Source organism: Pelodiscus sinensis, chromosome 6 (genome assembly GCF_052426305.1).
Source record: "Pelodiscus sinensis isolate ZL-2025 chromosome 6, ASM5242630v1, whole genome shotgun sequence".
NCBI classification, from domain to species: domain Eukaryota; kingdom Metazoa; phylum Chordata; order Testudines; family Trionychidae; genus Pelodiscus; species Pelodiscus sinensis.
This window is the reverse complement of record NC_143057.1, coordinates 112,366,549-112,383,342: the sequence shown is the minus strand read 5'-3', so window position 1 is coordinate 112,383,342 and position 16,794 is coordinate 112,366,549. Positions and strand designations below refer to the sequence as shown.

Below are 16,794 nucleotides of genomic sequence, written 5' to 3'. Positions count from 1 at the left end.
TACTTTTGATTGGGCTCATTTATATTCCTCTTGGAAAAGGAATATCGTTTAGATGTGCCCAAAGACTAAGGCACAATAAGGGGCAAGGGACATAAAAGGCAGTAAAAGTTTCTTTAAATACAGTAGGAACAAGAAAAAAAAGCTTAAGTTCTTCTTCCAGGGAGAGTTCGCAACTGATGACAACAAGGCTAGTTAATATCTTTTATGCATCAGTCTTCATTTAAAAAGTTAATGGTGACCAGATACTTAACACAATTTTATTACCAAGGTGGAAGGGAACTCCCTGCCCAATTTTGGGTTGTGAACAGGTTAAAGAATATTTAGGTAATATTTCTACCACCCAAAGGGGTCGCAGAAGTTTATCACTGTGGACATTTTAAAAGGTTAGAGAAACACCTGTCAGGGATGGTCTCTAGATTATATGTTGCCCTGCCATGAGTGCAAGGGACTGGACTAGATGAAGTCCTATGATTCTATAAGGGTAGAGATGTTCAATTGAACAGGGCCTGATGAAATTCATCCTAAAATATTTAAACTATATAAAGTAATATAAAAAGGAATATTTGAACTATTAGCAATTAACTTAGTACTGAAGGACAAATGAAGTCCCAGAGGACTGGAAAAAAGCAAGCATTATACCTATCCTTAAATAAGGGAACAAAGAATGCTGGGAATTATAAATTGATTAGCCTGATTTAATATCTGAACTAATAATGGAACTAAGCAATTTTTAAGCACTTAGAGGATAATGATAGGAATACCATCATGGATTGGTCAAGAAAAAAAATCATGAACTCCCCTAATTTCTACCTTTGACAGCATTACTGGACTAGTGAAGTGCAAAGCAGAGAGAAAGCAGTAGGTATGCTGTAACTTGATTTGAGTAGTGCTTTTAATAGTCCTGTGCATCACTTTCATAAGCAAACTGGGGAAATCCACTCTGAAAATACTATAAGGTGGGGACACAGCTGTTTTAAAGACTGTACTTAAGGAATGGCTATCAATGGTTTGCTGTTGAATTGGGATGACATAGCTTGGGGGCGAGCACTTGAACTAATGTTTTCATTAATGATTTTAATGAAAGTGATTAGTCCTGTGGCACCTGAGAAACGAACAAAAATATATATAGTATTATGAGCTTGTGTGTGCAAAATCCACTACAGAAGAGAAGTGAGTTTTACCCACATTTGTGTCTAAGGTGTCACAAGACTACTCATTTTTGAAGGTACAGACTAACAGTTACCCATCAGACTTTTGAGCATGCACTGGAAAAGAGAATGAGGAGTATACTTATAAAAATTGCAAACACCTCCCATTATGGGATGTAAGCACTTGAACACAATTATAATTCAAAATAATTTTGACAAATTAGAGAACTGGTTTGAAGTCAGCAGCATGAAAAAAATCAATGAAGGGCAATTTAATACAATTAAGAAAAGAATACAAATACACATTCAGGAATAATTGACTAGCTATAATACTAAAAGAAGCATGGGGCTGTACAGGATTACAAATTAAATGGTCAACAGTGTGATGCAGCTTAAAGACAGTGAATATTAGTGACTGTTGCTTAAGGTAGCCAACATTAGACTCCACTTAGTGGGCATGGCATTTGGATGATTCCAAAACACACATAACCACATGCTAGATGGAAAACTAATTCTGGTTTATTTAGAATAGTCAAACATGGATCAAATGTGAGGAAGCAGCTTTCCATATTAAGAAATCAATTACTCAAAGCAATAACCAAAATAAATGACTTTTCTACTATATAGCCTTATACGCATGTTTGTTTCAACAATTAGGTTTATTTTAGGACCTCTTTCTCTAGAAGGGAAATTATCAGAACTTCAGCTTTATATGTTTGATATGCATGATTTTAATAACTCTTTCCATCAACTGAACATATTACAATTACCTCTAAATATTTTAGATCTATTTACATTGTATATTATGGAAAGTACGCACCATGCAACCAATGAAGTCACAGAAGAGGCAAATATAAATTTGACCTTTTACAAAGATGAGAATAACTAGATTATCAAATTCTTTCAGGTTTCAATAGTATGAGGTAAGTAATAGTTAAGATGAGGCACTTTAACAATAACCCAAAAGGTAATTAGTGTACAAAAATTATAAACAGTTATTCATATTGCCCTTGCTTATATTGAAAAGTAATTTTAAATTCTATATACAGTATCTCAGATGCCTCATTCCATTTAAGCAAAACACTTAATTACAAAGAAATCAAGGCATTAATGCCTTTAAATACGTACAATACAGATGTCTGAGTAAAGACGGGTATGTAGCAATACAGTAAAAAAAGTGCCTCAAATGTGGTTTGTGCACAATCTCAAACTTCCAAATAAAATGTGTATGCAGAGAAAGTCAGCTTGGTAAAAATGTGTAAATCTGCCAAACCAAAAAGGAACAATCCCTATTGTGTTCAAGAAAAGAATGCCAATTAGGATAGGATTTAATTCTTATTGGGATTTATTTTAATTAGAAATGTAACAAATTTAATTTTACAAATAAACTAATTATGCCAATTAAAAACCACTTAGTAAAACTTTATAGGAATTTATTAAAATTATTTGGTGCACTTTTCCAGGGAATTTTTGCAAAAAAGGTTTTAAACAATCAATTGCAGATGCCCATACTTTAAGGAATTCAGATTAAGATGCAAGAATGGTATCTGTAACAAGCACTTCTATATCAAGATTCAGAGAAAAAAATATAATGCCAATTAAGTTCAGCAACAACAAAGGGATCCGGTAAACTTACAAGTATCAATAGTGCCTGGCCATCTCCTATTCTGTATACCCAATGGGAGGCTGGCTGGCTAACAAGTTCACAATTTTCCAGTAAAACTGGAGATATTTTGAAAGACTAGCAAGAATTTTGATGCTTAATGTGCAGTGAAGTATCATATCCTACTTTTAGTTTCAAACTGATGCATAACTTGTGACAAAAAAGTTAATAAGCAATGAAATATGCTTCTTCATCCTATATTTTTGGAAGGGGAAAGGAATACTTTTAGAAAAAAAATATACCCTTTGAGAAGTATCCATATTGTGTCAATGTTGACCACCAATTAGCACCAACTTAAAACAAAGTAGCTCTCAATTTTATTTTTAAAATGAACTTTGAGAAAACCAAATATGTTTTACTTAAATTTGACATTTTAAACTAAACAAACAAATGGCTACATTAAGTCTGTTTTTAAAGATAAGCCAGTCCAGTTTTGAAATTTAAATGCAACTATAGAAGAGTCTTTGTTATTACAATGACAAAATTAAACTTGGCAAAAGTAATGGATTTTATTTACAAATACATGTACCAAGATTACAACAGAAACACTCGAGTGAAACTTCATCTCTCAACAAAAGCAATGATTTATTGGTAATGGCATTAAATGAAACAATTTGACAGTCTCTGGCTATAGTCAAGCAATTATCCAGGAGCTGTAGATAAAGTGAAGATTCCAACTGATTGCAATAAGGCGATCCAGTGTCTCTTCCATCTTAGTGGCTCTCTCCTTTCTTGCCTACCACCTGACAAAGAAAAATAGAAAATAATCACTAATGAAAGTTAAGTTGGAAAACAAACTCCACAAACATTTTTATAAGCTCTAAACAAAACGTGATATTCCTCCCATGGTATTCATGGATTTTTCAGCACACATTCTAGTGCTGTAAACTGATGGAGCTATAAATTCCTGCAACGATTAAACATTGTGTGAGGAAATCCCCAATTTTTAGTATTTTTAATCCAGATAGTAAAAATCTCATTTGTTTGAGCAAGTTAGGAAAAAGCAAACAATCTACATATTTTTATTATTCACAAAACCAAGTTAGATATCAAGAATCAGATCTGAACACAAAGTTTAGTGGTAAGACTACCCCAAACCCAACCTTCTAGGCAGGAGATCAACTAGGTTTACATTAAGGATAGGTCTTTGTCAAGAAATGTTGCTTTAGAATTCAATTCAACACTGAAAAGTAAACAGAAGTGGCATAGCAGCATTCTACATTTATTGTCAATGACTGATGTCAAGTGTGCACATGGTCAGTGAAAATAATTCCTAACTGCAAGCTCTGCAAACAGTATGGAATCAGATTCAAGTTTAGTTCTTCCCTTTCTATACATCACCAGCAGTAAAGATTTAGAGGGCAGATTTGCCTTCTACAGACATCTCAATAGCTTTGAGGCTGCACACACAAGTAAAAAGAACTGGAGTTTAAACCATTCTTTGCTACACAGAAAGAAAGAATCCAGTTCACTTAGCTAAGATAAGTACACACAAGATAGGCAGCAGATTGGTGTGTAGTCACCTTTCAGACTAGAACTATATATTTGAATTTGACAACCCAGAAGTAACTGGTTACAAATTAAACAAATGAAGGGGGGGAAAATCATCCTCTGCTTTTATCTGCTTACCCTTCTAAATTTAGCACAATAGTACTGATAATGCTGAAGTCTTATTAAAATAGAGATTTTTACTTTTCAAAGCTGCTTGCTGTGGGAAAATGTGTTTACGGGATAGTATGGTTACCTTTGCTGTACACCTTGTTTCCCAAAGACACAGCATTTTCTCACAAAGGTTTATAGAACTCTGTACTTTAGTACTGGCTGAAAGATGAAGGTTGGTGAACCTGGTTGGAACAGTGATTATGTTCTGCTGTGACATGGGAGATCTGGGTTACTTTCCCTGTATTTCCTCCTTCGCAGGGTCTCCAACAGCTGAAAGGAAATGCCTTCCACCATTCAGCTGCAATTGTTTTCACACCAAAAATACCCCAACGGTGATTGAATTCCCTTGTAAAGAGATTTGGAATCTACTGGTCATTTCCTTCAAAGAACTGATGGCCAGGAGGATGCTCATTGAGCTGAAGAGCCTAATGCATAGGGCCAAGAGAATTCTAGTTGGACAGAAATGTTGAAGTGTCCAGAAAAAAAAATCATTCACTTGTTAAAGTATGATTAATCAAGTTAAAAAATATTAAACTTAAGCAAAATATGTATTTTGTGCATCTCAAACCCCAAGCACAGTGCCCAGATTTGGATTAAACTTAAAAACACTAATATCAAAGATTAAGATGTTAGCAGATGTGTATCATTCGAGAAATAGATCTATACCATTCAGAGGTGGGAATTGTCAACTTGCCCATGTGTATTACCTGCAAAAATTAAGCACCAGAATGGATAGTGTGTCATCACCGGCCAAAAAGATTTCCCATCTGTACCCCAAATAAAGGATGATTGTAAGAACAATATCTTAATTTTTACAAGAAATCTATCTCCCTCTTGTCATTTACAGGTCACTTGCTATGACAGCTGTTTGTTAGCTATTGTACCTTAACTATGATTAGGTACTGCAATTCTGACAATTTTACAAATCTTTCAAATTAGATTTTTTTATTATGTGTATAACTGCTTGACCTGATTGGCCCAACAATGGCAAGGAAATGAATTTGTGATTTGCTGAACATATTACCACCAAAAAATTGGCCAACTAGATCGGAAGTTTGGAACTGTAACTATAGATGAAAAAAACCTGAAATTGTCTTCATAACAGATTACACCTTAAAAGCAAAGTAGACTGTTATTCACCATACATTTTATATAACAAATTAAAAAACTTGACCAAGTCCCAAATTGCATCTCAAATTGTTTTACAGAATTAAATATAAGATGGACTATAAAAGTCTCAGAAAACAAGGTCTAAAGCATTATGTAACAAATCTATTATCTAGTTTTAATGTTAACAAGCATAAAAATTAAGAAAGCAAAGTTGCGAGAGAATCTCTTAAGATGGGATAAAAGAAGATGAGTCAATGAAGCAGAGAGGTACAGGAAAGCTGTTCCAGAGCACAGGATCTGCAGAGAAGGCTCTTGCCCCACTGGTGAGATTGTGGAAAGGGTGAGACAGATGGTAGATGAGCAGAGGGAACAGGGAAGGGTGTAGTGCGAGACTAGGTCAATCTTAATATTCATTTTTAAACATTTTCTTCTGCATTTTTAGTTCTTTGGGGCTGGGAAGTTAAGCTGAAAAAACAAAAACAAAATGTTAGAATAAAAAAACCACAACAACAGCCTGGTGTGCAGTTAAAGAAAAAATGAAAAGCTATGATTATTTTGGGACTTTGGAACCTATGTTTCACATGCACCTAAGTCCTCATTCCAAAAAGGAACAGTTGCTTATAAGGGTTCCAGAAAGCGGATATTAATGGGTAATGAATATAAAGTGAAATCTATTTTAAAAGCCTTCTCGCATGAAAGAAAGTAAGATCCTCCTTCTCTTCACATAATTGGCCTGCAAGTTCACCACAACATTCAATAGCAAGATACCGACAACTTCTAAGTTAAATGGGAAATAAAATAAATCCATTTTGACCAATCTTACTTGGCTGGCCTGACTAGCAGGGTAACACCTAGAAAAGTCTCTGGAAGAAAACATTTTAAAAGTAATCTGCCACAATAATTGTCATTTGTATTACAGATATGGTAGTTTTAAGTAATAAATAGTTTAAGGGAAGATCTAGATGTTAACATATCTATGATGTCCTTCCCCCTCCATCTTATTAAATTCATAAAGATGGCAAATAACGCAAGGATTTCAAGATGTATTCTGACTATGCATTGACCTTCCAGGAAAATAGAAGATTAAATTATGTTGTTTACACTCTGCCGCTGCTCATGATGTCACAAAGCAGGGCAATAGTCTCTTTTCTTCCCTGCCACTAGGGGTACGTCTAGACTACATGCCTCCGGCGACAGAGGCGTGTAGATTAGGGTACCGGACATAGTAAAATGAAGCGGCGATTTAAATAATCGCCGCTTCATTTACATTTACATGGCTGCCGCGCTGAGCCGACAAACAGCTGATCAGCTGTTTGTCGGCTCAGCGCGATAGTCTGGACGCTCCCCTGCCGACATCAAAGGTATTTGTCGACCACCCAGGTATGCCTGAGTGAGGCATACCTGGGTGGTCGATAAATACCTTTGATGTCGGCAGGGGAGCGTCCAGACTATCGCGCTGAGCCGACAAACAGCTGATCAGCTGTTTGTCGGCTCAGCGCGGCAGCCATGTAAATGTAAATGAAGCGGCGATTATTTAAATCGCCGCTTCATTTTACTATGTCCGGTACCCTAATCTACACGCCTCTGTCGCCGGAGGCATGTAGTCTAGACATACCTTAAGATTCAGTTTGCCACAATCTACTGAAGTTCTATAAACATTTTTAAAACATTTAACAGTTCCTACTTCTCATCAGCTAAAGTCAAGTTTGAGGACAGGGAGGTTTATTCTACATCATATTATTAAAAGCTGTGTTTATTCTACATCATATTATTCATTGACCTAACATTAATAGCTGGATCCCTGTGTCACAGTTAGCTTCTGAGATTAAAAATGAAAGATCAATCAGCAGCTGCCCTGCCTGAGTCTGGCTATGCTGGAGCACACCAACAGTGCTCTGACAGGACCCCAAGCCTTGTGAGTGGCATGGTAGGGCTCTGGTTACCCCAGTAGCATTAGAGCACCCAGAGAGGGACCCTGGCTGCTACAACACTGCTGGGCGGGCATACTGGAACCTGACTCTGGCTGCCATTTGCCAGACTGATAACAGTATATTTTAATTGTTTAACTGGTTAATTATTTTAATGTTTATTAACATCCCTAGTACTTTAAATGCAAACAAGATGTTCCCTCCCTGATAAACTATAGTATAAACACAATAAGTTATACAAAGTGTTAAGACAGTACAAACTGGTAAAAAGTAAAGCATCTACTGTGAGCACTCATTTTACGAAGCTGTTATAATTATACATTAGAATTAAAAGAGCACAATGGAGCATAATATGAGCCCTAATTGAAATTAGCAAGAGAAATTAAAATAGTGCATTCTCAGTTCTACAGGTAACTGTGCATATGAAAAGAAAATGGATTTTGAAGTTTTCCAGATAAATTCTTAGCCGCCCCCGCCCCCCCCACACACACTTTAATACAATGTCCAAAGATATGTTAAAGTAATACAGCTAGAACACAAGAATGGCCATACCGGGTCAAACTAAAGGTTCATCTTAGCCCAGTATCTGGTCTTCCAACAGTGGCCAATGCCAGATGCCCCAAAGGGAACAAACAGAACAGGAAATAATAAAGCTATAACTACTCCTCTCACATTCTCAGCCTCTGAGGCTAGGGACACCATTACTATCCATCTTGGCCAATAAGCATTGATGGACCTATGCTCCACAAATTTATCTAGTTCTTTTTGAACACTGTTAAAGTCCTGGTCTTCACAACATCCTTTGGATAAATTGCAAAAAACCTGGAAATGTAAAAATTAAAATTGTGGGAACTGTACCTTCTCCAGACTACACATCCCACATGTTACCATAAACTATTAAATTACATATTCAATGATTAAACACACAAAGAAGAAATATTACTGATGCATATACACATTTAATTTGATGAATAAATTTTGTCCTAGAAGTATTGGGCCAAATTCATATTTGGTTAAATCAGTCCTTAATTTATCCCTTCACATTTTGCATTTCCTGACTGGTTTTAACAGTGCAAACTTTAATGTTAAATACTTTATCTAGTTTTATATTGTCTAAACCAGTGATGCCCAACGCGGTGCCCGCGAGCGCCATGCCACCCGCCGGGGCATTTGTGTGCGCCCACCGACAACCTGGGCCGGCGCCGCCCGGGGCGCACGGGAAGCGCTGGCCCCAGGCGTGCGATATGCACGGGCGCCGGGCGCGCGGCGCTCAGGCGGCCCCAGCCCCGGCCCTAGGGCACATGCCGGCGCCGGGTGCAAGGGCATCCCAGTCCCCTGGCATGCTCCCGGACCCGCTGCCCCGCCCCTACTCGCTCGGCGCGAGTGGCTCTGCCCCCGGGCACCTCTAAAGGTTGGGGACCACTGGTCTAAACGGAAGTCAGGGATGCACAAATACATTCCCTCATACTTAGAAATATGTATTCTTTTACTGCAGCACTTATGTGTACACTTCAGGGAGCATGCATTCAGTTGGACTTCTGGGAAACTCTTGTGTTGCTCTGGTAAATAACAGCTGTCTACCAAGTAGCAGCTTTCGAATCTGCTTTCCACAGAGGCAAGGACTGACATTTGGAGTCACTCAACCAAACCAGAACACAAAGCAAGAGATGCCTGAAGAACTGTAGCAGTTCTAGGTGCTTGCACAGCTTTATGAAGACGTAGTCAAAACTGAATATGAGAGAGCCAGTGAGTGGATTAAAAAAAAATGGAAAGGTGACAGATGGCCCTAGAGGAGAGTCCAGACAGAGGCAGCAATTTGGTACAACTTTTGCTGTATCACAAACCACACAGCTTAAAAATCAGTGGGTTTTTTCCCCCCCAAAACTTAGCAAACATACACCTCATTGAGCACTACTTATACAAGCCTGAAATCCAGTTCATTAGTGAATAAAAGTGTGCCTGCATTTTTAAAATGCAAAAACACACATTCTCATTTTCGACTCAAATTAAAATTTTCTTCAAATAGTGAGAAAGATCTCCTGGAATGGAGACCAAGAAATCAGTTTGAAAGTGAATTACAGATTATGAAACAGAAAAAAATTATAAAAGAAACTCTTATCAAATTATTCTAGAACTCTGTAAAACGAATTCAACACAAATAGTGAAAGTCATTTAAAAAAACAGAACAGATGTCTTTTGGCCATTCATTGCAATTGGTTGGTAAGACTTGTCTACATTTTTCTTCTGGTTTTTGAGCCAAATGAAGACTCTGTATTAAATGGTTCTAAATCAGTAATCCAATCAATTTTTAACATTTAAGGCATGCTTTTCAATCACTCTAAAATTTAAGAACTGAACCAAATGTTAAACATGCCAGTTCTGAAGGATCACATTCAAACTCCTGGTCATAAATTTATCTGTAAATCCTTTGAATACTAAATGTTATCAATAGGGATGTGAAAAAGTAACTGAAACCATGGGCTCCTCAATTAACCTTCACAGTGCTGGCTTCTTGTGCTCACTGGCTCTTGGGGAGCCGCCTGTTCCCACCTCCCCTGCACTGCTGCCTCTGATGGCTTAAAAAGCTGGCACCCCACGTGCACTGGCTCCCAGGGAGCCAACTACCGCCCTGCATGTAAGCGTGTAACAGCTGAAATTTTCAATCGTTACATGCATTTTAACATTTAGAACAAGCAGCAATGGGCTTAAACTGCAGCAAGGGAGGTTTAGGTTGGAGATTAGGAAAAAGTTCCTAACTGTCAGGGTAGTCAAACACTGGAATAAATTACCCAGGGAGGTTATGGAATCCCCATCTCTGAAGATATTTAAGAGTAGGTTAGATAAATGTTTATCAGGGATGGTCTAGACCGTATTTGGTCCTGCCATGAGGGCAGGGGACTGGACTCGATGACCTCTCGGGGTCCCTTCCAGTCCTAGTATTCTATGATTCTATCCCTAGTTATCAAGGCTTCCTGATAACTTCATGGCAATGGTAAACGTATGTTTCTTTACATCAATAGTATTTGCAAAAAGTCAGTTATTTAAATAGTGTGGTAATACTAGTTACCTGCACTAGTATAGGACAGATCAGATATTGAATTGATTGGCTTGCACATTTAAGTGGCCAGTTTCCGATGAAGTTAAGATTTTGAATAATAAAACCATTCCCAGAACAGGCAAAAGCTATGCTGACAGATGTTTTCCGGCTGAAATAGCATAGTCCACACCAGCACTTATGTCAATATAACTGATGTTACTCTGAGGAGAGAAGGGAGAATTCACATTCTTGAGCAACACAAGTTTTGCTGATAAAAGCAGACTGTAGACAGAGTTTGCTACTCAAATATTCCATTTCCTTTAGTTAAGACCATCTTAACTTAATACCCCATCTAGAATGGTCCAAAAAGCAGCTCTCAAGGAATAGCCAGATAAACCTTTATTAAGAATAAACCATTCTTAAATAATAATGGAACAATTAAAGTTAGATTATAATTATGTTATGAAATTGTATGAAGATAGACACTGTTATTGAAGCAGCACTCTTATAAATCATTTACAAATCTCTCTAATCCACTCAATATTGCCTCCTGAACAAAATCTTCAGGAACAGATTTATTATGGTTTATGTATGCTTTCTATTTTCCAATATATGTAACAACTTTTCTACAAATTGCCCACCTCTAGGGCATAGAAACGTTCGGACAAATAATGACCCCTTCAAGATTTCAGTTGCAGTGTTCATGATGTATCAACTTTAAACCCTTAGCTGTTATTTTACATATCCAAAATGCCTTTCACTTTGAAAGATCCTTAGGTAAATAACACGTTCCAGACAAAGTTGTAACAAAGCCAAGATCTCAAAGTTTCAAAGGCACATATGTTTCACTGAGAGGAAGAGGTATCAACTCAAAATGAACAATTATAGAAAGAATTCAGTTAGCTGAGATGCAACTACCAATGTTTAATAACGCAATTAAACATTCATGTGTGTGTTCAGGAATCCAACTTACTCGCTTGAAGTCATTCATGTTTGTTGCTTGGACTGGAGTTCCAATAAACGTAAAATAAGTAATTCTTGTTGTCTCTTCATCACCATGATTGGACTGGACAAATAACTAAAAAGTAAGATAGTTTGTATGTATTCATTCCGACTAATAAACATGGTATAGTTACACAATTCTTTCCTTAAGTATAGGTAGTACACATGTCATGTTTCCCAAAATATAAAGTGGAACCAGGCAATCCAACGACTTCAGAAATATGCATTTTTTGTGGAAGATACTAGAAAAATATGGCCAACCATTCTTTAATTTTATCTGCTCACCTCTAAAATGAGGACTGTGGTCTCTCTTAAAACCACCACCACTACCACTCAAGAAAGAAGTAACTAAATTTCCCCAACTTATTTTGCTATGTTTTCAGCAGAATTCAACAGGAGCTCAATAGCGAGAACATATACAGCTCTGTAAATGCTGTCTTATATGGACTTCATACTTTTTTTTTTTTAAGAGACTAGAGAATATCAATTTATAAAATCTGCACAGTCAAAATAGGTTTTCTACTTTGGTTTTAATCTGGCATTATCACAAATGCCAACATATACTATAAAATGGACACATGAAAGAAACAAAACAATTGCCACAAGAAAGGGAAATAGATAGGGAATGGAGCCAGCAGACAATGGTGGAACCCAGGGAAGATATTTTGTGGGTCTCCTGCACACTTAGATGAAAGTAGAAACAAGGTCCCTTTCTCTTTCCTTACCCAAGAGGCGGCACAAGAATAAAGATCAGAAGGATTCTGGGCTCTGTGCCTCATGCTGCCATTTAAAAAAAAAAAATCTTCTAATCACAAGTTTCAAGGGGTAGCCATGTTTGTTGTTTAAGTTTATTCAGTTACAGACTAATAGTCTTTTAGCACCTTAGAGACGAACAAAAAATGTAGATGCTATCTTAACCTACCTTGGCACAACCATGAAAGTTCATGACACCATTTACATTTTTTATTAGCCTCAAAGGTGCTGCAAGACTATTTGTTTAACTTCTTCCAATCAGTGAGTTGAAATGTTTTCATATAAGGGCTGGATAGCATTAAGAGATGGGAATGTACATAGCAGAAGCACCGGAGCAGGAGGGGGGGTGGGAGGGAGGGGAGTTCTTTCCCAGGAGAAAGTGGGAAGAAGTTCTATTGTAACTTTTTAAAAATTGCTTGTCTTTTTTGCAAGCATCTTAGAGAATAGACTGTTCGGTAGTAGAGTACCTGGCTGAGGCCTTTAGGTCTTTCTACAATCAAATATTACACACAAAAAAACTACTAATGGAGAAGATGACGTGGTCAACCTTAGCGCCCAATCTTTGAAATTCTTGGGTATATGCATACCATTATGAAAGCAAGTAGTTCCATAGAAGCCAACTGAACAATTCACATACTTAAAGTGAAGCATGTGCAGGACAGAGGATTATATTTTCATTTATCATTTCAGCTACCTGAATCCAATTTTGATCAACATTTCTCTTATAAGTTTTCACGTAACCGTTGAAACCAACACTTGAGAGAACCATTGGATCAGGCACATTTTTGGTGCTAAGACCTCTATCACTAAGCACATCTTACCTGTAGCATGCCCCCCATTCTGAAGCCCACCAAAAGTTTGTAATTTAGTTATATGACATTGTTCAGTCAACAATTAAATGTATATTCCAGTTAACAGGATGTAGTTCATATGTAATAAGATAAGTTTAAAAATACACAAGATTCCCAATAGTCTCATGAGCTTCCGTAGGACAACTGGGAATTAACAAGCAGCAGATTGGTCAACTCCAAGATGTTCTACTGTAACTACCTGATATGATTCAGACTGGCTATTGTGGCTTTGTTGGTAGGTATTACATTCCAGCTAGTTGATAGAGAACATCAGAGACAAACTTCTGCAGAAATAAGTGGTGGTTTGAAGAGCAGACAACTCCACAATCACAAGAACAACTCTGGCTAAAAACTCAAACTTGGTCCATGGCTAAGTGAAGACGGCAATTTGAGGAGGGAAAATGCAATGCATAATAAATGGAAAAAAAGGGAAACAAAATACAACTTAGCAAAATTAAGTGCAGAAAATTGATAAGGAAAGGCAAAGCCATAAAAAGCACAAAAAAATTCATAGCCTGGCAAAAGTAAGGATAATAAAGAGCCATCTCCCCATACCTCCTGGATAAGGTGAATTTCCAGCTCCACTGATGCTAATTTTTTAAAAATTCTGAAATACCAGAGAAAACCCAGAAGACTGAAAAATTGCTAGCGTGTCAATCAAAAGGCAAGCAGAAGGACCTCGATAACTATAAGCAGTTACACAGCACCCCAAGGAAAAATAAAGGAACAGTTGCTATGGGCAGGGCTCGACAAATAATGCAATCTGGTGAGTAGACTGCAACCCGGAAGAGCCGAGTTCGAGCGATCTGCGCATGCGCAGATTGCTGGACAGCACGGCTGGCAAGCAGGGCTCGCCGCAGTTCGGCAAGCCCTGACTATGCGATTCATTAAATACAAAATAGCAATATAATTAATGCCACACAATTTTATGAAAAATATCAGTAATTCAAACAAAACTAATTTCATTTTTTTTGTTTATATTTGGTTGAAAGGCAGCTGCATAGATAAGAACATAAGAACTGCCATACTGGGTCAGAGCAAAGGTCCATCTAGCCTAGTATCCCGTCTGCCAACAGTGGCCACAATACCAGATGCCCCAGAGGGAGGGAACACAACAGGTAATCCTCACACGATCCCTCCCATCACCCACCTCTAGAGAAACAGAGGCTGCGGACACCATTCCTACCCATCCTGGCTAATATCCATTTATGGACCTACCCTCCATGAATCTATCTAGCTCCTTTTTTAACCCTGTTAAAGTTCTAGCCTTCACTACATACTCTGGCAAGGAGTTCCAGAGACTGACTGTGCACTGAGTGAAGAAACACTTCCTTTTGTTGTTTTAAACCTGCTGCCTATTAATTTCAATTGGTGACTCCTAGTTCTTTTATTGTGGGAATAAGTAACTTTTCCTTATTCACTTTTTCCACACGTGTCACAACTTTATAGATCTCTATCATATTCCCCCCCCCCCCCCCCCCCGTTAGTCTCCTCTTTTCTAAGCTGAAAAGTCCATGTCTTTTTAATCTCTCTTCATATGGGACCAATTCCAAATCCCTAATCATCACTTTCTGAACCTTTTCCAATGCCAATATATCCTTTTTGTAATGAGGCAACCGAACCTGTACACTGTTCAAGATGTGGGCATACCATGGTTTATATAGATTTTTTTCTTATTCTCTACCTCTTTTTTAATGATTCCTATTACAGATGTAATACACTTAGATTTTTATCAAGTAGCATCTGATTTAATCAGAATGTTGTGTGGTATTAGAAGACAAATCAGCACTATACAGTATAAAAGCCAGACTATATGGATTAAAAACTGACAAATGACATCAGTAGTTATTAATGAGGGTGTTTCTACTGGTTTTCCAGAAAGAGCTGTTTTAGGCCCAATTATATTCAACATTTTTATCAAAGATCTAGAAATAAATATGGTGTATTGGTGATAAAGCTTGGGAATGGCACAAAGTTCTGCAGAGTAGTAAAGACAAACAAGGCAGTCATACAGAGCCATCTGGTTTTGGCAAGCCAGGCCCATTTACAGTGAGGTTAGATATCTAGAAAATTGTATGGCTCTATCCTGGAAAATTATGAATGGTTAGGAGTCGAGTCACAAGTGGACAAGCACTCAACATTAGGGATGTAAAATCCTATTTAATTAGTTAAACATCAAGTTACCTGGTTAACTGCCGGGTTGAAGCAGCCCATCTGCAGTGGTCAATGATTTAGAGATTTCTCGATTAAAGTGTATAAGAATCTTCATGGGAATACAATGTTGGCTACTAACAGGCTGTTTAATTTAGCAGCCAACAGCATATCAAGAACTGATGGCTGGAAGTTGAAGCCAGACAGATTCATATAGAAGCCAAATCTACACTGGCAAGTTACTGTGCAGTAAAAAAGCCCCCAAGGCTGTAACTTTTACAGTGAGCATATGGGTAAGGGACTTAGTGCACACTAGCTTCGCAGTGAGCACGGTCTAGGTAAACAACCTCCACAACAAGTGCAGAGCTTGCTGCACTCTGGACTATGCACTAGGATGCCACTGTGTCCTGACTGGCCTTTGGCAGCCTTCCCACAATACCTGTTCTGGCCTCTCTGGTCATCTGTTTGAACTCTACTGCCTTGCTCATGTGACTAAGTCCCGCCCTTGTGTCTTTGAAATTTGAAAGTCCTCTTCCAGTTTTCTTGATGACACAGGCTGTAGTAGACCTCATCAGCATTTGGGGAGATGAGGCAGTTCAGTTTCAGCTGTAAGAAACACAGACACATCTCTGGGTGCATGACCAAAAGGGGCCATGACCGGGATGCACTGCAGTGTAGGGTCAGAATGAAGGAGCTGCAAGACATCTACCACAAGGTGCGGTAAGGAAACCATTGAGCTGGTGCTGTGCCCACAACTTGCAGGTACATGTTGGACCCTCCCCCCCGGTTGGGCACCTGTCTAGACCTGGATGAGGGATTTTTCTGGATCGGGGAGGTTATTTCAGTGCACCCCTTTCCCTACAGCCCAGCTGAGCCATGCACCAGCTCCCAAACTTCTATCTTGCTCCTCTGGGTCAAGCCAGATGGCTTTTTATAGGACAACTTTCCTCTGCCCTGCTGCACTTAGGGCATCTAAAGAAAACCCTTAGTGGTGAAGTCACCACTGTGAGTCTATATGTTGCATACGCTTGTTCTAGGACAGACAGTGGACAATTCAAGTGTTTCAAAGGGTTTGGAGTGGTTGTGAGACGTGTTGCAATTTTGCCCTTGATTGGTAATCTGAGGCCAGTTCTGTCTCTAGAAGTTTTAACTCCTGCAAGGTGTCTGAAAAGGGCATGGAAGCTCCCAAGACAGACTAGAGAGGAGTTTGTGATGAGTCCTGAGTCACACAAACACCAAACAAAAAAATTGCAGGAATGGAGGGATAGCGATCTAGTAGCTCCTAAGCATTATGGAGTGGCAAAGCTAAGATGCTGGATGCCCTACTAATACTGCAAACTGAGAATCTGTGAGACCAGTCCCCCAATTTCCACCCCCCGCGCCATTCCCAACAATACAGCTTGATGAGTCTGTCCCCAAGAGCCATCCGCCACACTCTACACCTGCCTGCCCAACCTCCTCCCCTTACAGACTCCTACAAGCTGCTGAT

At 38.4% G+C, this 16,794-nt stretch overlaps 1 protein-coding gene across 4 annotated transcripts in view; it reads right to left on the bottom strand.

Annotated features, from left to right (window-relative positions):
• Positions 1-1,405: 1,405 nt before the first annotated feature.
• The window catches only part of TXNL1 (thioredoxin like 1), a 33,883-nt gene continuing 18,494 nt past the window's right edge, over positions 1,406-16,794 (bottom strand). The window contains exons 7-9 of one of the 4 annotated variants that reach the window (XR_012904973.2): positions 11,522-11,626; positions 10,579-10,769; positions 3,588-6,048 (exon numbers count right to left, since the gene is read on the bottom strand). Coding sequence is in view for 3 of the 4 variants with exons in the window: in XM_006116575.5 (XP_006116637.1) it covers positions 3,525-3,554; positions 11,522-11,626 (135 nt within the window). In the remaining variant the exon portion in view is untranslated. Of the gene's footprint in view, positions 3,555-3,587; positions 6,049-10,578; positions 10,770-11,521; positions 11,627-16,794 lie in introns of those variants that run through there. The other 3 variants (XM_006116575.5, XM_014570215.4, XM_075932631.2) reach the window with 3 other exon arrangements.